At 48.0% G+C, this 20731-nt stretch overlaps 1 protein-coding gene across 1 annotated transcript in view; it reads left to right on the top strand.

The window, feature by feature from the left end:
• CHST15 (carbohydrate (N-acetylgalactosamine 4-sulfate 6-O) sulfotransferase 15) overlaps positions 1-20731 on the top strand; it is a 63731-nt gene that overhangs the window by 8138 nt on the left and 34862 nt on the right. The window contains exons 2-5 of the mRNA XM_011986414.1: positions 9470-10530; positions 11287-11626; positions 13744-13890; positions 17533-17689. Of these exons, the coding sequence (XP_011841804.1) occupies positions 9985-10530; positions 11287-11626; positions 13744-13890; positions 17533-17689 (1190 nt within the window). The 5' untranslated portion in view covers positions 9470-9984. The remainder of the gene's footprint in view (positions 1-9469; positions 10531-11286; positions 11627-13743; positions 13891-17532; positions 17690-20731) is intronic.

The raw sequence follows: 20731 nt of genomic DNA, 5'->3' as shown, positions 1-20731 counted from the left end.
TGGGGATGGGTGCGTTTCTGGAAGGTTGGCCCTTGCTGTTGAGCACTGAAACAAGTTCTGGATGGCCACAGTCGTTTGGAGGGGGTGAGCTTTTCCAGAATTTTCCCCACAGCTGTGCCCGGCTCGCCAGAGCTATGGGCCCTGGTGACAGGGGTGCCCAAATGATCCCGGCCAGCTCAGCTTCTTAGTACGTTGTTCTACTGTAGAACTTGGGTGTTACTTCCTGCATCTGTGTGGCTACCTGCCTCTTCCAGGGCATCACCTCAGATGAGTGGCAGACAAGAAAATTGGACACCAGTGTCTGGAATTATAATATATGCACACTGAAAGCAAGTAACCCTGGAGTGGGGACCCAAGGGTCTCTCCAGTAATAATGCAAGGAATCCAGGTCATGTATTGAGATGCAGGAGAGCCAGAGATCACCTCCAGCCCCCTCCTCGTTAACTCTTTTGTGGGCTCCTCAACTGCATCCAGAAGCCAGCTTGACACCAGGCAGACAAACAAAAGGAAAGCAAACACACTTCGTTAGTTTTACACGGACCTGGGAATCTTCACAAGAGAGTGGAGTTGAAGGTTTTAGACCTTTTAGACAAAGAACAATCTATTTCAGAAGAGATGGAACACAAGGGATCTGGTGGAGCAATATACATTTCTAGGGGAGTCTCTGGGAGATATATGGGGTGTGTAAAACCAGTGGAAGAGAAGGGTTCCTTTGTGAAGTGTATTTATGCTGGTCCATTGCAGCCCCCAGTTACCAGGCTCTGCTGGGGAGGGCCATTTTCTCAGCCTGGCAGGGGAAGGGTACTCCTCCCAGAGGAGTCTACGGCTTGGAGTATGCTGGAAGAGACAGGTCAGCTGGCCCTGTCTGAAACTATAATTCCTCCAGTGTTTTTGACTCAAAATAATCAACATTATCAATTTGGCATATTTTGGGATGGCTCATCCTTCCAAGGCTTGCAGGGTACTAGACTCTGGGTTACGCATTTTGTGTATATGACCTCATTTCTTCCTCACATTCACACTAGGAGACATCTTTTGAGTCCCATTTTACAGATGAGGAAACCTAGTCACAGAGTGGTTAAATTCATTGCCTAAGATCATTAGAGCAGCCTTAGACTTGATTCGGGTTGAAACGCAGGTCTCCCTGACTCCCAAGCCTGGCATAATGTCTTATTTTTGACTGCTTGGAAACTGTTTTTCCTACATCCCATCTTTCTACCTGTCAGGCCTCTGAGCCCAAGCCAAGCCGTCGCATCCCCTGTGACTTGCACATGTACACCCAGGTGGCCTGAAGTAACTGAAGAATCACAAAAGAAGTGAAAATGCCTTGCCCTGCCTTAACTGATGACATTCCACCACAAAAGAAGTGAAAATGCCCTGCCCTTGCCTTAACCGATGACATTCCACCACAAAAGAAGTGAAAATGGCTGGTCCTTGCCTTAACTGATGACATTACCTTGTGAAAGTCCTTTTCCTGGCTCATCCTGGCTCAAAAAGCTCCCCCACTGAGCACCTTGCGAACCCCCACTCCTGCCCGCCAGAGAACAAATCCCCTTGGACTGTAATTTTCCTTTATCTACCCAACTCCTATAAAACAGACCCACCCTTATCGCCCTTCGCTGACTCTCTTTTGGGACTCAGCCCGCCTGCACCCAGGCGATTAAAAAGCTTTATTGCTCACACAAAACCTGTTTGGTGGCCTCTTCACACGGACGTACATGACACTACTAAGTTGAGAATCAGTGAGCTCAGAATACGGAGAAGGCGCTGGTTGCATATTATAGAGATCTGGTCTTGGGAAAATGCCTGTTTATTATGGATATGGCTTACGGACTAAAATAATAGCATTGAATGTACTTTGTATGCATGTAAGGTGCTCGTGATTAACCAAAAGTAATGTTGATGGTGAACTTAAAAGACAGTCAAGTGTGCTTTAAAAATAAGCTTAAAAACTGCCTGGGTTTTGTATGCACAGATTTTGGGCCGGCCAGGAAGATCCCCCAGATCGTGGTTTGAGAATACCTGTTTTAGACAAAGCACGAGTGACGCGTCCCAGGCATCAGGAAAGATGAAATCTGGCAAGGAAACCATAAGGATCAGATTACAGGAAAGGCTTGCTCAGGGAGAGGAAGGAAGCAAGGAAGAAATTAGTAACTAAAAAGAGGCAAGGAGGAAGGCCTCTTCATCAGGAGGCGGGGGAGTGTGGGCCGGTTGTTTGGATATCTAAAACAAAACAGCTGTGGTTGTCATACACACACATTTTGTCAGAAAATAACCTGGTGTGTTATTTTCCGATGTTTCAGCCATTGTGTCTTGATTCAGGAACAGCTCCCTTCTGAGTTTCTTTTTGTTTGTTTGTTTTTGAGAGAGGGTCTCATTCTGTTGCACAGCTGGTGCAGTGGTGTGATCACGACTCACTGCAGCCACAACCTCCTCAGGCTCAAGCAATCCTCCCACCTCAGCCTCCCGAGTAGCTGGGACTACAGGTGTGCACCACCACACCCAGCTAATTTTTGTATTTTTTATAGAGATGGGGTTTTGCCATGTTGCCCAAGCTGGTCTAGAACCCCTGGGCTTGAGTCATCCGACTGCCTAGTGCTGGGATGACAGGTGTGAGCCACTGCGCCCAGCCTCCCCTCTGAGTTTCCATCATCATGTTGGCATATCTACTGCTGGTGGTAGCCAGCCTCCAGGAGGCAGAGGTTGCAGTGAGCTGAGATCACACCACTGCACTCCAGCCTGGGCGACAGAGTGAGACTCTGTCTCGGAAAAAAAAAAAAAAGAAAAAGAAAAATCGACCCTTTATTATTTCTCTGCTGTCTTTAGGAATTGGCTGAGATCCAGTGGGTGTTGGCTGCTCTGGGTGGGCTCAGCCAGGTGGCCCTGCTCCACCTGTCTCAACTCCTCCTGGCCAAGCAAGGGTGCAAGAGGACAAATGAGTACACAGGACATGTCTGAGGGCCTGGCATGTGCCAGCCCTAAGCCCACTTCTGCCTCATTCTGCTGGCCAAAGCAAGCCACCTGACTCAAACCGAAGGGTGGAGAAATACATCACTGCTGCAGCTGAAGGCCCTCCAAAGTGGCAAAGAATGTGAACAAGGGGAAGAAGAAAAACTTGAGACCAATAATGCAATCTATGGTAAAGAGTAATAAATAACTATTTATCAAATTCCCACTGTGGGCCAGCACTGTGCATCTGTAATACCAGCTAACATTTATTGAGCACTAACTATGGGCCAGACACTTTTTTTTTTTTGGTGGACTCTTGCTGTGTTGCCCAGGCTGGAGTGCAGTGGCACAATCTTGGCTCACTGCAACCTCTGCCTCCCTCAGCCTCCTGAGTAGTTTGGATTACAGGCGTGCGCCACCACTCCCTAATTTTTGTATTTTTAGTCGAGATGGTGTTTCACCATGTTGGTCAGTCTGGTGTCGAACTCCTGACCTTGTGATCCACCCGCCTCAGCCTCCCAAAGTGCTAGGATTACAGGTGTGAGCCACTGCGCTCAGCTGGGCCAGATACTCTTTTAAGCACCTTGCATGAATGAGTTCACTAGGTGCTTACAGTACTTCCGTGACACAGGTCCTGTGATTATTCCTAAGTTGTATCCAAGGAAATGGGGAGAAGAGATGTTTAATGTCTTGTTCAAGATCAAACCTGGGCAGCCTGGCTCTAGCACTTGGGCTCTGAACTCCAATGCTGTACGTGATCTGTTGCTAGCAGGGACTTCTTTTGAAAATACAGAGGCCCAGAAACCTTAAGTGATTTTCCCAAGGCCACTGGGTGGACATGGACTTGGAATCCTAACCCATGTGACTGCTGTGTTCTCTTCACTATGCTATGGGCCAGTGAATGTTGTGATGTGGCTTTATTCTGCCTATTGACTGGATGTGATCAAAACTGTCAACGTCCAGGTAGAAGACGGAATCTGATGATTTACAATTTGTACAGAACTCTTCAGTCTTGTTGGCTTTCTTCTCAGTCTCAGCAACAACCTTCTGTCTTCAAGCTACATATGAAAAATGTTCCTTCTCCTACTTGTTGATTAATATTCCTTGAAAAAATGTATTTCCATATATACAGCCTAAAGAGGAATGTCAGCAGTTAGACATACTAATCAGAAGAAGGCTTTGTGTTTTAGTAAAGGTTAATTAAGAGCCATTGAATTTTTTTCCTTAAAACATAAAGGTAAAATAATGTAATTAGCTATTTTTTTCCCTCTCTCTCCCCAGAGGGCAGATGTAAATGTTCTACCAAAATGAAGCTATTTATTTAAATCCATCCAGATTTCTTCTGAAGTTTCATACATCTTTCCTCTGCTATATCAGCTTATAGCTACAATAATTTAATAAGTTTTTCCTAGGGTGAAATTGGATGCCCTTTATCGATCTTACACTGAGGGGGCATTCAATTACTTAATCTAAAGTGGTATTTCTGGGTCTCTCAATTACAATTTTGTTATAAATGGCTTGCTAATGATGCTTGGGTGCATAGGTTAATAGGGGGTGTCCAAGCAAGGGCTGGGTAATTGAACACTTTCTATTTTGGGACCCGTTATCTGATTTCTCTCCTGGTGCCAGGTTCCCACAGTGATGGTCTGCATCCATCAGGCTCAGAATTGAGCCCAGGTGGGAAGTAATCTCACTGAAATGTACACCTGAATCCTTTGGTTTAATACATGAACGGAAGCGCGAAGGGCCCCGTCTTGTCTGAGTCGACCGGCACCAAACGTGGACATTCCAGACAGGTGAAGTGCAGGGGCATACATGACTCCTTTCTGAAGAAGGAACCACTTGAGTGTTAGGTTTCTGAATGACTGTGCTTGGGATAATTTGTGGCCTATGGAAAAGGCCAGATAAGGAACATAACAGCAATCCATTTTCCTTTCAATACCACCCCATTACTTGGATTTTTCTTCCCTGAGTTATGCTCTTTAATAATTATACATAGTATAAAAATTCTTTTGAGGTCAGGCATGGTGCCTCATGCCTGTAATCCCAGCACTTTGGGAGGCCAAGGCGGGCTGGATCACTTGAGGCAAGGAGTTCGAGACTAGCCTGGCCAATGTGGTGAAACTCCGTCTCTACTAAAAATGCAAAAATTAGCCAGGCGTGGTGATGTGTGCCTGTAATCTCAGTACATCGGAAGCTGAGACAGGAGAATCGCTTGAACCTGGGAGGCAGAGGTTGAAGTGAGCCAAGATCGTGCCACTACACTCCAGCCTGGGCCACAGAGTGAGACTCCATCTCAAAAAAAAAAAAAAAGAATATATAGTGTGCCTCCCTTTTTGCACTTGAGCAAATCCCACCCCTGACTTTGGCCTTCAAGACTTTACAGAGCCTGGTCCCTGCCTCCTCTCCCATTGGGTTTCCACCCCCACTACTGGCCTACCCTGCCAGTAGCCCTCATGGGTTGGGACTCCCCACAGCATCTCCCTACAGGGCCTTTGCTTCCCCTGGTCTCCATGTGACAGGCTTCCTTCTTGTCATTCAGGTTTCTCCTCCAATGTCCCTGTGAAATCAGGTCTTCCCTGTCACCCTGTGTATCATACCTCCCACTCCTCTAAGGCAGTGACTCTAACCCAGGGGTGATTATGCACCCCAGGGGACATTGACAATGCCTGGAGACGTTTTTAGTTGTGACATCTCAGGGGAACGGGTGCTATGGCATCCAGTGGGTAGAGGCCAGGGTGCTGCTAAGCATCCTACGCAGGACAGCCCTGACAACAAAGAATGGGCCATCCTAGGATGGCACAAAGAATTCCAAAACTCTGTTCCAATGGTTTTATTGTTCTCTCCCCTTTTTCTTTATTCTTTTCTGCATAGCCTTTATCGAGCAGCATCTGGGATTATCTTATTCATTTGGGACTTCTTTATAGCCTGTGCCCTGCAACCCCTACCCCTGGTGGGACAGGAGCTCCACTTGGGAACAGAACTCCTCTCTGGGTCAGCCCTGCACCACTCGCACCCGTCAGGGGAGGGCTCGTCTGGAAGCCGCCGGGCTCTAGGGCCTTCACTTACAAGGGATTCACCTGGCCTTCAGATTGCTTGTCCATCTTACTGCATGTTTGACATACTATACAGTGGCTATCGATTTTGGTAAAAACTTGTAAATGTGAGGTAGTTTTATGTTTTTTCTCAGAGAGGACGCCCCTTCCCACCCCAGCCCAGGAGTGTTTTCCAACACCAGCAAATCCTCCAACTCCAGAACCTAACGGATTATCCTACCATTCAATTCAAGTCTGCCCCTACCAGAGGCAGACTCTACAGGTTTGAGAGCTTGGTCCCACCAGACTGCTCCACTTCAGATGCCAGTCCCAAGTTCTGGGTCCCCAGGTTACCCATGCTTCTGTCCACATTGGCTACAAAGGCAAGAGAGTCCCACAACCTCCTCAGGTTCAGTAATTCTCTAGAATGACTCACAGAACTCAGGAGAGTGCTTGGCTCATCATCAGTCTATTATAGGATACAATGCAGAAACAGCCAGCAGATGAGACGCATGGGGTGAGGTATGTTGGAGGAAGGTGTGTAGAGCTTCCATGCCCTCTCCCTCCACTCCACCTTCCCAGCACCTCGAAGGGTCCACCAACCTGGAAGCTGCCTGAGCCCAGTGGTTTAGGGGTTTTGATGGCAGTTTCATGACAAAGGCATGATTGGTTAAATCATTGGCCACTGGTGATTGACTTCATCTGCAGCCCTTCTTCCCTACCTGGAGTTTGGGGGGTTTGCTGAAAGCTGCTCACTGAGGCTTGCTCTTTCTGGTGACCAGCCCTCAGCCTGGAGCTATCCTGGCCTGCAAAGGGCCACCGCATCAGGATACACTCAGATATGGCTGAAAGGGGCTTGTCATGAATGACGACAGGTGCTTCTCTCACCCCATCACTCAGAAAGATTCCAAGGATTTTAGCACCTGTGTACCAGTACCCAAGGATAGAGACCAAATACTCTTCTCTTTATTTCCACATCACATCCCTCATCTTGTATTGGCTTTTGGCTGGCCTCCCCCTAACTGGACATGTGCAACACTCAGCTGTTCTTCAAAAGATACTTGTTGAACAGATGAATGAACGAATGAAAGAATGCTAGGAGCTGAGAAAACACTGTATCTGAGTGTTTTGCTAAGGTTCTTGCAGCCTCTCAAATTGCCTCCTCAGTTCTTTCTGTTTAGGAAGCAGGACTTGCAGAGGCTGAGCTGGTTGGAGGGGGCGGCTGCCCGGCAGACATGCTCTGTGGACCCGGTCCGGGCACCCCATCTTCCCTCCTCTCTGTTGAGACTGTCAGCTGCTCATGTTTTCGCTTTGCTTGAAATGAGCCTCCCCTGCCCTTGTTTAGGAATGTTTTGCCCATTCGTTTGGGTCCAGATTATGTACATTCCTGTCTTGGAGCTTCAAAGTCCGTGTTTTGTTTGCTTTTTAAAGAATCTAATTCGATCTTCTGCAGCAGAAAGACAGGAGGGTGTGAATTCCCTCCCTGCTGAGCTGCTGGTTGGAGTCTCATTTTTAACCCCGGCTTGGCCCTGTCTTGGACATGTGAAAAAATGTTTTCTTGGCCTTAATGATGGAGTTTCCAAGTAGGGGATCTTGCCCTTTTGTTTCTTTAGTTTGGAAGAATTGTTTGTAGCAAGCGATGGGTCAGGGGTGGTTGAGCAAGTTTGAAGCAGAGGTTGAGTCTTGAGGTTTCTGACATGTCCTTTCAGCTGCCCTCATGTCCCTCCAGCTGCCCTCAGGGATAAGAGATGGGGGTAGGGCCTGAGATGTCCGGCCTGGCTTCCCAGAACTGGCCCCTTCTGCATCCCCGCCCCGGCGCCTCTGCAGGACTCAGGTCTCAGCCTCTACTGACCAGCCTTTCTCAAACTGGCTCCTTGATACCCTAGTGAGATTCCTTGGCCAATTATGTACTTACAACTTTGTGTATTATATTCCTCTCTTGTGGATTCACAGGGCTTATTAGCATATCAAAGTTCGGCTGTAAAGAATTCTGTGTAATTTTGTCCATTCCACATTTTCTCCAAATAATTTAAGCATGGAACACTCACCAACGGCAAGCGGAACATTTTGTGGGAGGAAGACGTTTTGGGAAACACACAGCTTGGCTATTTCTTGGCCACCATATTTTGAGAAAACACGAGGTTTTCAGTCCAAGGGGCATGAACATTTGCTCTGTTGAGTTCTGATTGTTTAATCCTTCAGCCAGTACATGGAGATCTTGATGCGGGGTTAGTTAATGCCGCCTCTGTGGACACAGTGAGGGTTGTTTGAGGCGTGGCGTGTGTAGAGTTGGAGATGAATCTACTACTCTTGGGTAATTTTCAATTGCTAAAGAATAATCATGTGGTATAGGATCTCTCATCTTTGATCCCATTTCAAATGTTTTTGGCATTCACTGACAATGAAAAATCATAGTAGTGGTTGATGATGCTATTATTATCAATGCTATCTACCTTTTATGGTATGCTAAATATGTGTCAGGCATTATTCAAACTCTTTACATGTAGTAGCTAATTTAGTACCTGTTAAGGTGCCCTATTTTCCTAATTTTGCTATTGAGGAAACCAAAGCTCAGAGAGGTTATGTGGCTTGCTCAGGGTCACACAGCCAATTAGTGGTGATCTACCACTGCCAGAAACTAAGTAGGTCTCCTTTTTTGCTTATCCATGGCTCTTTTTATGACATCTACAAAGAAGTGTCATTTGGGCAACAATATATTTTATAACCACAGGATTCTATTAATGGGTTTTTAAGAATCATATCTTGCTCGAGATGATGAAAATGAAAAATTATGTCAGGGTCTGAAGCTCTGTGCCACTCGAGGGAATACTATACATTGGATTTAATTGCTTAATAACTTAAAGTCAAGTGGTTTTTTAATATGATACATTCTACTGAAGGAGAGACTCATTTCATTGTTTCTAAATTTTCATTAACTTTTGCTTCCTAATCTGATAATAAAGGTTAACTCTAAGAAAGAGACTGCTGATGCCAGCGAGAGGGAAAAAACACATTTTCTCTGCCTGCTCCCATTCTAACCATCCTCCTTAGTATTCTTGAGATTTTTCATTGACTGAAAAGCACTGATATTTCAATTCATCCCTCAAATTTGTAGTCATTGACTGTGCATGAATCTGAGAATGATCACAACATCCTGGGATTCAGAGATCCTGTAACTGAGATATATCAAGGCAGAGGGATTAGGGGAGATGTGGACCATGCACAATGTGAGATGTTTGATGTGACGCTGGTGGTGCTGGAATTGGGACCATGTTTGGTGGCAGAAATTGAGCCCCAAAGCCAACTGCAAGGACCTGAAACCTCTTCCTTTATCCTCATGATTTTCTATGACTTGCTTAGAACCAGGCTGGCTTCTGGACTTAGAGGTGGAAAAGAGAGTGAGCATCTGTCTCTGGTTGGAGGATGAGCTTTGGGTTATCGCTATTACCACACAATGTAATAAAGCCTCTTGTCTTTTTGTGTAGGAAATCTGGCATTTTTTAAAGTTTGCGCCCCACAAAGAGGAAATATTCCAAAGGTACTCAGGATGTAAAAGTGGAGATCTTCACAGATGCCTCCGTGGATGGCATGGCAATCCATCCATCAGTGAGAAGACCATGATTTCTTTTAATTTTGTGTGTGTTTCCATATTCCCCAGTGAGAATTCTTCCACCTTTTTTTGTGCCATGGGAAAAACCTGAAGGGCAGGCAGAGCTGCTCCCGAACTAGTGACCTTCTCCAAGGTTGCAGAGGCTCTTGTAGAACATGACTCTGGGACATCACTTCCTTTTGTTTTCTTTCGGAGCTGAACCAAAGAATGTGCGTCCTCTTTCTCTAGTGCTGTGGTGTGTGCTTATTTTTGTATTTGTGCTTTCCATCCATCTTATGTAATCACAAGGCATCCTTAAGGTTTTCCGGCACAATTTGTGGACATCCAGACTCCTGGGGGGACCACCACCCATGGCTCTGTAAGCCAGCAGCCCAGGGCACTGGCACTACCATGAGGCACTGCATTAATTGCTGCATACAGCTGTTACCCGACGGTGCACACAAGCACCAGGTCAACTGCCGAGGGGGCCCCCACCACGGTCATCAGGCGTGCCCCACGTGCAAAGGAGAAAACAAAATTCTGTTTCGTGTGGACAGTAAGCAGATGAACTTGCTTGCTGTTCTCGAAGTGAGGACTGAAGGGAACGAGAACTGGGGTGGGTTTATGCGCTTCACGAAGGGGAAGCGATGTAGCCTCGTTTTTGGACTGATAATAATGACCTTGGTAATGGCTTCTTACATCCTTTCTGGGGCCCACCAAGAGCTTCTGATCTCATCACCTTTCCATTACGGAGGCTTCCCCAGCAACCCCAGCTTGATGGACAGCGAAAACCCAAGCGACACAAAAGAACATCATCATCAATCCTCTGTAAATAATATTTCATACGTGAAGGACTATCCAAGCATTAAATTAATTATCAACAGCATCACAGCTAGGATTGAGTTCACGACCAGACAACTCCCAGACTTAGAAGACCTTAAGAAGCAGGAGTTGCATGTGAGTAGCTTTGTGCTAATCTTGACTGATTGGTTGATTTTTAGAAATGAGTGCTTTTCTTTCTATCACCATCTTTGGGAACACAGAAGGAAAATGACTGAAAAATGTCTCAGATGTAGCAAGGATCATTTGACAGCCTTATGGATTTGAATGCACTGAAAGAGTGATGTTTGCTTACGCTATGGAGTGCCAGGAAGGGAATCTGCTGTCCTGAACGCTGGGTTAGGCATGTTCAAGGGCCGCCGGCTCTCATTATTTCATTCCAGAACTTCTTGCTTGACATGTGATCGTGGTAGTTAAAAGTTGCTTTTGCAGATCACCATCATTTGGGATTTTAAAGCTGCGTTAAATTTGATTTTCTGCTTCTATTCTGTATTTTAATCTCTAACGGCAATTTAAATATACAACTAGTAAAAAGATTGTTTAATTACCATGTGTGCGTGTGTGTTGTGTGTCAGAAAGGTAAATTATGGTTGAATGGATTTTAATTAAACTTTTATTCTTTAACTTGAATCAAAATAATCTTTATTTTGGATTATCTTTAATCCAAGTTTTTTTTGTAGGGGGTGGAGGGGCGGGGGTGAGGAAAGCACAGTCATTGACCGTCTACCAAGTTTTGCTTTATTTGTTAGTCATTGTCAAACAGGTCGAATTTGCACACGGTCGTCAGTCTCACGGCATGTTCCCATTGCGGTTAGATTGTGTCTTTGCTCACTTTCCCCTCCTCGGTGTCTCTCCTCCTCTGTTTCCTTGCAGATGTTTTCAGTCATCCCCAATAAATTCCTTCCAAACAGTAAGAGCCCCTGTTGGTACGAGGAGTTCTCGGGGCGGAACACCACAGACCCGTACCTCACCAACTCCTACGTCCTCTACTCCAAGCGCTTCCGCTCCACCTTCGACGCGCTGCGCAAGGCCTTCTGGGGCCACCTGGCGCACGCGCACGGGAAGCACTTCCGCCTGCGCTGCCTGCCGCACTTCTACATCATAGGGCAGCCTAAGTGCGGGACCACAGACCTCTATGACCGCCTGCGGCTGCACCCTGAGGTCAAGTTCTCCGCCATCAAGGAGCCACACTGGTGGACCCGGAAGCGGTTTGGTGAGTGCCGGGTCCCAGGGCTCCTGTCTGGTCTCGTTCCATCATTCGTTCATTCCTCCCGCAACGTTAGCGCTGGGGTTGGGGGGCGAGGGCCGCAGAAAGAGATTGCACAATTCCCTTGTTAGGAGGCTGTTCTCAGGCAAAGACCCAGCACTGGAACCCGGTTCCAGTGAGCCATGCAGTGAGCATTGATTGCCAGCTGTGTGCAGGACAGGGGGATGAGTCAGAACTGGCAGCTCTTCTTGTTCCGAAAGCCCGGGCACATGACCCGAGCAGTGAGCAGTAAGTGCCAGTGGCTAGTAAGGGCCCGCAAGGAAGGTGTGATCGGGACTCTTGTCTCCCAGCTCTGTGCCGCTCCCAGCTCTGTGCTGCTCCCAAGCTCTGTGCTGCTCCCAAGCTCTGTACCATTCCCTGCTGTTCCCTGCTCCTTGCTGTTCCCTGCTCTGTGCCGCTCCCTGCTCTGTGCTGTACCCCTGCTCTGTGCTTTTCCCTGCTCTGTGCTGTTCCTCTGCTCTGTGCTGCTCCCTGCTCTGTGCTGTTCCCTACTCTGTGCTGGTCCCTGCTCTGTACTGTTCCATGCTCTGTGCTATTTATCTGCTCTGTGCTGTTCCTCTGCTCTGTGCTGTTCCTCTGCTCTGTGCTGTTCCCTGCTCTGTGCTGCTCCGTGCTCTGTGCTGCTCCGTGCTCTGTGCTGTTCCCTCCTCTGTGCTATTCCCAGCTGTGTGCTGTTCAGCTGCAGTCACTGCACCTGGGGGTTACTGAGTTGCTTCAGGCCTCAGCTTCTCTGACCTGCCCCATCTGCCTTATGGGTTCCATATGATAACCACATGGAGATCATTCTGGAGGCCCTGCTCTCAGCCCTTTGCCGCAGGCTGACCATGACCACTGCCCATCCCTTTCTGCTCCAGCCCAGCCCCAGGCACCCTGTGGTCCTCAGATTACTGTCTCCTTTCTGTAACCTTTTGCTTGTGCCAGGAGAGGTTTGGTCGCTGGAGCTGAGGGGTGATACGTGCCTATTGTCAACCAGAGTCTGGGCAGGCCACGAGGGTGTTTTCCAGTAATGGACTTAGGTTGCCTAGAAGGGAATCTTCAAAGTTTTCCTTAGACCAACTCTTAATGTGTTTCCTGACAAACGTTTGCTTTCATCCTTTGATGATGTTCGTCCTACAGTGAGCTAAAGTGTAAATGTTTCTTTTGTGGTTTAGCAGCGGCCGCTGTAGGAGCCAGGGTTTCACATCCCTATGCATTTGCTGGTGTGTCTGAACACACTCCCCTGCCATAGGGTGCTCCCCCGAGGCTCACAGTGATTTCCCCTTAATGAAAACCAGCTTCCCACTGGCAGGAAAGGAGGAAGAACAGAGGCGGGCCTCTGGAATCTAGTCTTCAATGTCACCTTGAACCTCTTGTTGCTTTGGCCACGGATGTTCTCTTTCCAATTTCCATTGACTTCAGGAGTTGTGGCGTTGGGAAGTGGATTTTTAAATGTTTGCAAGTAAAATTTGTTTATTTTTCAGGCAGGGGGTGAATTTAAGCTCTATGTGGCCGATGCCAGAATCCATGTCTGTCTAGAGTATGATCAGTTCCCCTTATTGTTTGGACAAAGGGCAGGGTATTTGAACAGGGCAGGAGAGAGAACATCAGGCAGGTGCTGGCTGGCCCCCATGAGGAAGGCATCATGGAGTTTATAAGATACTGCCCTCCTCTCCCCCGTGGGCTGCCCTTGGTCCTCTGTCCCTGTTTCACACAACATATGCATCCTGGCTGTCATTGCTGCCCGGCCACTTAAGAGTCCCACCTGTGCACAGCCCTAGACTCTGTCCCTCCAAGCAGACATGCTTCTAGTTCTTGAATAGGTGTTCCAGTCTTTAATCTCCCACTGTCCAGCTTAGTGGTGGTATCTTCCAGCCCTTGAAGCTTGCATGGATTGAAAGTGGGTAGCCAGGCCCCATAGACCCCCATCCCCAGCGACCCTTTCTGAAGCTACCCGGGCTGAGCCTCTTGCTGCTGTAGCCAGGCCCTTTAGGCCGTTCCATCTCTCTTTGGTTGCTGTCTGGGAGGCCATCGCTCCAGCAGTAGCAACTTTGTCCTCAGTATCTCCTGCATCTTGGTTCTTGTAGGAATTGTCCGCCTAAGAGATGGGCTGCGAGACCGCTATCCTGTGGAAGATTATCTGGACCTCTTTGACCTGGCCGCACACCAGATCCATCAAGGACTGCAGGCCAGCTCTGCAAAGGAGCAGAGCAAGATGAATACAATCATTATCGGTAAGGCTTCTGTGTCACTCTGGCAGGGCTAGCACCCTCCCTGAGGTCCTGGCTCAGGCTCCAGGCCTGGCCCAGCTCTGCTTCACCTGCAGAACATTTGCATCGTGGCAGCAGACTTCTTTTGAGCCTCCACTGCTCCACCTGGCCGTCACTTTTACCACTACATAAAATGTTCACATCACTTGAACAGTTACTATAAAGCAGAAATGTTGACTTTCTACGTCTATGGAGACTTAAGGACAGCTGATGGCTTTCGTGAGAAGTTGCCATTTCTTTGTTTTTAAGAAATTAAGCAGGGATATTGACTTCTTTTCCTGATGTACTGATCTGGTAGGTTTGGATGGGGAATTATAAATGCAGTTAACTGGTTAGTCATTGATTTGCTGCTTGGGGCTTTTGTAATCCCTGGCCACTGGAACCATATAAGACGGAGGCAGCTTCTTCTGAAATAGACTCTGCTCTGACACATCGCCTATAACTAATTGCTGTTTAAAAAGCCTAGCCTCTGTCAACCTAATGCCTTTGGGCATTCAAAATGAGGTTGATTAATAATAATTTGTTTTAAATATTCACAAGATTATTTTATAAGTAAACATATGTTTACTCTTTTTAAAATTTATTTTTTATTGTATAATTTAAGGTGTACAGCATAATGTGATGTTTTGTTGGAAACAGAGACAATGAAATGATTACTACAGTAAAGCAAATTAACGTAGCCATTTTTTTTTTTCAGTTACCTTTGTGTGTGGGGAGGGGAGGCGTGTGTGTGGTAAAAGCACCTGAAATATACTGTCCTGGAGAACTTCCGGCATGCAGTACAGGATGAATAAGATTAATAACTACAGTGCACACGCTCTACCTTAGATCACTGGAGTTGTTATTTGTCTGACATAATTCTTTTTATTGGATTCAGCTTAGAAGGCGTTTATCCACTGATGCCTTCTGAAAGAGAAATTGAATCACGTTTTGCTTAAATTGTTTACCGTAGACAGTGATCTATTTTTTAATTTCCCTAGATCTGTTATATTTGCAGTCTCCAAATTAAATAAATCTATTAGCTACTAAGAGGAATTGTAATCAACCCTTTGAAAGATGACTTTTGAACTTAAGACTCTCCTATCCAAGGGGACAGGCTTATGTGCCAAAATCTTGACTTACTCTTTTTTTTTTTCTTTTAAACTCAAAGAAATTAAGTCACTGGGAGTCACCTCCAGTATGATTTGGCTGTTAGCTAGGTTTTTGCAAACTTGGGGGTCCAAACTCCCCAAATCTCAAGTCTGACTTACATTTCATTGTGACTCCTATACCATATGCCTCTGGGAAGATCACATGTTCTTATGAAAGTGCTAAAAATATGTATCCTTGGGCCAGGAAACAGAGACTAAGACAATGAATGAAAAAGGAAAGCCTCCGTTTGGTCTCCTAATTTTGCTTGCTCCTAGGTTTTAAAAAGAACAAAAAATGAAATCACTGTGCTGATATTTACTTAAAGCAGAGTTTGGTGAGTTTTATGGTAGTCTTGTGGTGTGACAGGTATCTAGCCCTGCCTGGGCCAGCAGCCAGCTCTGTGCCGTGCAGCCGGTCATTTTTCCTGTTCCCGGACTCTGTCTGCACCTCTGCAAAGTGGAATTGTTGGACCAGGTCAGTTCTAGACTCCTTCCAGCTCTGAAATGTGACTCAGCTCTGCCCCAGCTCTTCCTCTGTGTTAGATTTTGGCAGAGACAGCAGGATCTTGCCTCATCTTGGGCCCCTAGGGCAGAGAGGACCTTTCTTCTGCTGTCATTGTTGACAGCTAGAGTCACACAAGAGCTTCAGGATGCAAGTGGCCTGAACGTGATGGCTGAACTTGGGGCTAGGGCTTTAGGCATGTTGAAAGGCTCCTGCGTCTACTCCCAGGTACCCAACGTGGTACTCTTTGTTTCTTGAATTGCCTGTTGTCCCCTTGTTTCTTAAGGTCTGAGAGAGGAGGGGCCGTGCTTTCCTCCCCTGATCTGTCCCTGGTGCCAAGCACAATGCTGAGCACAGATTAGACACCAAATGAATGCTTCGTAGGTGGATGAAGGATGGATGGTGGCCGGATGGAAGGAAGACAGTCAGGTGGATGGAGAAATGCCTCCATGGCTCTAGAACCAGTTCATTTTTGAGATCTGACAGAATTTGTGCCAATTTAGCTAGAGAGTTCATTTGTCCTTTATATTCTTATTCGTTGTGAGTAGAATTTTCAAGGGACTTCTGATTGACTTGTTTTTTCTGTGTCCTGGGGTATTATCTCTTTAAAAAGAGAAAGAAAAAAAGGCCAGAACAGAGCTGTTCACCTGGATGTGATTATGCATCCGACAGAACTGACAGGGGCCTGCAGGGATATGATACACTTGTCACTGACCAAAGACTCAGTCATCTGGCTCAGTCTTTCCCCGGATAAGTAACTTTCAGATGTGTCCTGTGGTCCTTGGCAAACTGTCAGGAAATCAAGTGTAGAGCTGATTGATGGATTTGCCTTCCTTTTTAAATCTCTGAAGACTTTCCCAAACACACACACACACACACACCCACCCACCCACCCTCCCACCCTCAAACCCTCAAACCCTCAGGAACTTGGCTTCGTCCTCTGGGAGAGTCTGCGCTGTTGGAATGCCTGCCTGTATCTTGGCATCACCTCTGTGCTGGGATGTGTGTTTGCCATTTACATCCTTCACTCATGAGGACCATGATGAAATGTGAAACTGGCTGGGACCCAGTTCCTGTTCACCCAGTCTGCACTGAGTAGGCACCAGCTGCGTGCAGAGCAGTGGCTCACAGGGTGTGTGAGCCCTGTGGCAAAGCCCCTCTGTCTTTTAGTCTTAGAGTATGCCCTGAGATGAACAGTTACAGCTTCAAGGAAGGAAATCGCACTCGAATTCCTCGTCAGGGTTAGTGTTCCCACCCTCCTGCTTTCTCCTGATGCCTTGGAAGGAAACCATCTAGTACCAGCTCCAGGCTCCTGGGCTGCTAGACCAGTTCTCGGCTCCTCCCAGCTCTGAAACGTGGTTTGGCTCTGCCCCAGCTCTTTCTCTTTGTTAGATCCGGGGCAGAAATGGCAAGGCCTTTCGCCATCTTGGGCCCCCAGTTCAGAGAGAACTCCATCTATTACTAGAACCATCTACTATATAGAACATATATTGGAAAACTATACAGGAAAACCATTTTCAGAACCACCTATAATTTCCCACCTCGATAACTGCTATTTGTGTTTTGGTGTATTTTCTCACAGACTGCATTCTCCGTGGGCCCTTAAAATGCCACAGAGCTGTGCACCATGAGCAAAGTTAAATACTGTGAAACTGGGGGCCCAGATGCTGGTGAAGGTTTGCTTTTTTGCTCCGCTTGGAAAGGGGGCTCAGGGGTGGGGACACTCAGTGTTGCATGGATTGCCTGGACTTCCAGACAGAGGTTTTTGGGCTGGAGGTGGGGTGTGACTGTGGCAGGGGTGGGCATCCAACCTTCTCTCTTTGGAGTCCTGTTTGCCCACAAAGGCTGACAGCTTGGCCTCTCCTGCTGCTTAAGAGGAAGGCATCGGGGCCAGCTTTGGCCTCTGGCACCCGGGGCCACTTCGTGGGAGCCTGAATCCCACCCCTGCTCACTTGGAGTGTTTTCTATTTCCAGGGGAGGCCAGTGCTTCCACTATGTGGGATAACAATGCCTGGACGTTCTTTTACGACAACAGCACAGACGGCGAGCCACCGTTTCTGACCCAGGACTTCATCCATGCCTTTCAGCCGAATGCCAAACTGATTGTCATGCTCAGGGACCCTGTGGAGAGGTGAGCAGTTTCTGTGTGTTGTATTTGGGGTGAGAAGAAGAAGCACTTTTGAAGAAAGGTATTCTCCTGTCATCACAATTAAGATTTTGTCTCCTTTAGAAAAAATTGAACAGGCCAGGTGCAGTGGCTCACGCCTGTAATCCCAGCACTTTGGGAGGCCAGGGTGGGTGGATCACCTGAGGTCAGGAGTTCAAGACCAGCCTGGCCAACGTGGTGAAACCCTGTCTCTACTGAAAATACAAAAATTACCAGGCGTGGTGGCAGGCGCCTGTAGTCCCAGCTACTCGGGAGGCTGAGGCAGGAGAATCGCTTGAATCCAGGAGGTGGAGGCTGCAGTGGGCCAAGATGGCGCAGCTGCACTCCAGCCTAGGCAACAGAGCAAGACTCCATCTCAAAATAAATAAATAAAAACAAATAAAAATCAATGGAACTTGCAATGTTACTGCTGTTTCTTACATAAGCGTTATTCTTGGGGCTGTCGTCACTGAGTTGACACACATTGCAGATTGTTTTCTTAACCATTCTGATCCTGGTCTGCATGTCTTCAGCCCCAGTGGGCCTGACCAGGGACACAGGACGGTTCCTTGGTGCTGTCAAGGCTCAGGAAACACCCTTAGAATCAGGGGCGTCGGCTTCGCCACGTGGTTTAACTCCTAGAATTCTGTGTCTCTCGACGTGGTCGATGCCTTTATCCTTGTCTGCATTGAATGTACAGTTTCCAGCTTTCCTTGAGAGACCAAAAGGAAGAACAATGATGAGTAGAGCAGCTTTGCTTTAAGATCAAGGGTTGCCCAGCGTGGGTGAGGCCAGGGTAGTGGGATATTGAACAGCCACTGTGGGGCGGCCCAGCTGCCACTGGGCGCTGCTTGCATCATTGTTGCCTGTGTGAATACAGAATCTCAGGGCTGCCAGGATTTTAAAATTATTTAGTCCAACGCTCCCTCCAGTACCACCACATCAGAGCAGAGGGGCCCCAGTCTAATCCGAGGCGCTCTGAGTCAAGGAATTCTCCACACAAGATGGCCAGTGTAGCTTAGGACAGCTGTGTTCCTATTTTGAGACCAGGTCTGTTCTGGGGGAACATGCACTCATTAGTCCTGTTTCTTCTCAATACAGTGAGACAGACCAAGTCTAATCCTTCCAAAACGGGAGAGGCTGGCAATATTTAAAGATGGGGACCACAGCCCTTTGTGTCGTATTTTCCTTTGGGCCAACTGCATCTTCTGATTGATTGAATTATGGCCCGCAAAAAGATATGCCGAAGTTGTCTCCCCCAGTGTGTATGACTGTGGCCTTATTTGGAAATAGGATCTTTGCAGATGCACTCAGGTTAAAATGAGGTCATACTGGATCAGGGTAGACCCTCAGCCACCCTAAGACACAGGGAGCATGCCTCATGACGAGGCTGGAGTGATGCTGCCACCAGCCAAGGGGTGCCAAGGAGTGCCGGCAGACACCAGAAGCCAGGAGAGGTATGGAACAGATTCTCCCCCGGCACCCCAGAGGAGCCCCCCTTGCCCACACCTGGGTTTCAGACTCCAGCTTCCAGGACACTGGGGGAAGAGTCCTGTCATTGTGCACCACCAGTTCATGGTGATTTGTCCTGGCAGCCCCAGGACACTGACCTGTGGGATCCCTTCCTCAGGTGGCATACCTTCGTGGCCCCACGTATTTGCCAATTATAACAATAAGGCGTGTTTGTTGTGGAAATTTTAGAACATATATTGGAAAACTGTTTTCAAACTATAATTTCTCACCTAGATAACTGCTATTTATGTTTTGGTGTATTTTCTTCCAGACTTTTTCTATGCAAATAGGTGTGTGTGTGTGTGTGTGTGTGTGTGTGTATGTATACACGTGGGTGTGACGGTATAGTCTTATGTCCTGCTTCTTTCACTCTGCATTCTTGTCCCCAAAAAACATGCTTTAAAGTCTGCCCTGGTCACACTTCTGAGCTGATGTCCCTCTTATGGAGTCTGCGTGGCTCCCGCCACTCTGAGTATGACCGGGTTAGGGAGAGGCTGCATCCGCCCTCCCTCAGCCCCAGCGCCTGAGCCTGAGCTCTTGGTGGCTATCCCAGTGCCATGCATTCTGGCAGGTGCCAGGTGTGGTTTCGCTCCCTACCCTCTGCATCTCCCAGCCCAGGACTTCGTCCACTCTGTTCCGAGGCAGCCACTGACTTGCTGTCACTTGCCATGTCCCGTCCCACCTGCTGGTTCCTGTGTTTTGGAGGCAGAAATTGGCCTTGCTGAGCAGACTGGTCTCCCTCTGTTCAGCAGGGCTGACGCACACTAGCGGAGCTCTCATGGTGACATAACTGTCACCTCGCACTGACCCCTCGCAGTCCCTGGAGGTGTTTTCACAGCTGCTCTGCCTCCCTCCCCCCCACGGCTCCCAGCTGAAGGGCGCAAGTGCTCGGTGTGCTCATCAAATTGTTTCCTGTCGCTGCTCCTTAGTTCCTCATTCTGAGGAAGGTCAGACCACGCCTTAACCTCAGGGGCAGCCTTGTGTGCTCCCTGGGCACAGAGAGGTGGGGGCCCATCTGTCAGGACTGGGTTTGGTGTGTGTGGGCCCTGCTCTGGGCCCTGGGAGACTGGAGCTCCCGGTGGGCACGTGGGCGTGGCTGTGGTTGGTTGCAGTAGTGCAGAGTAGGAGGCTGGGGGAGCGGGCTCCTGAGTGGGGAGATCCAGAAGGAATTGACCCGGAGAAAACTGATGCCAGACTGGATTTTGAAGGATGAGTAAGAGTTTGCTGTGTAAACAAGGAAGGAAGGTGGGTTAAGATGAAGAAACCTTCCAGGCAGAGAGAAGGACAAGTGCAAAGGAAAAGACCACGTGTTCTCCTGTTTGGGGTGGAGCCAGGGTCCAGTGGAGCCAGGGTCCCTGTTAGGGGTGGAGCCAGGGTCCCTGTTAGGGGTGGAGCCAGGGTCCCTGTTAGGGGTGGAACCAGTGTCCTTGTTAGGGGTGGAGCCAGGGTCCCTGTTAGGGGTGGAGCCAGTGTCCTTGTTAGGGGTGGAGCCAGGGTCCAGTGGAACCAGGGTCC

Source organism: Mandrillus leucophaeus, unplaced genomic scaffold, assembly GCF_000951045.1.
Source record: "Mandrillus leucophaeus isolate KB7577 unplaced genomic scaffold, Mleu.le_1.0 Scaffold299, whole genome shotgun sequence".
Taxonomy (NCBI): domain Eukaryota; kingdom Metazoa; phylum Chordata; class Mammalia; order Primates; family Cercopithecidae; genus Mandrillus; species Mandrillus leucophaeus.
The sequence above is the reverse complement of the archived record's forward strand: the minus strand, read 5'-3'. Positions and strand labels throughout refer to the sequence as shown.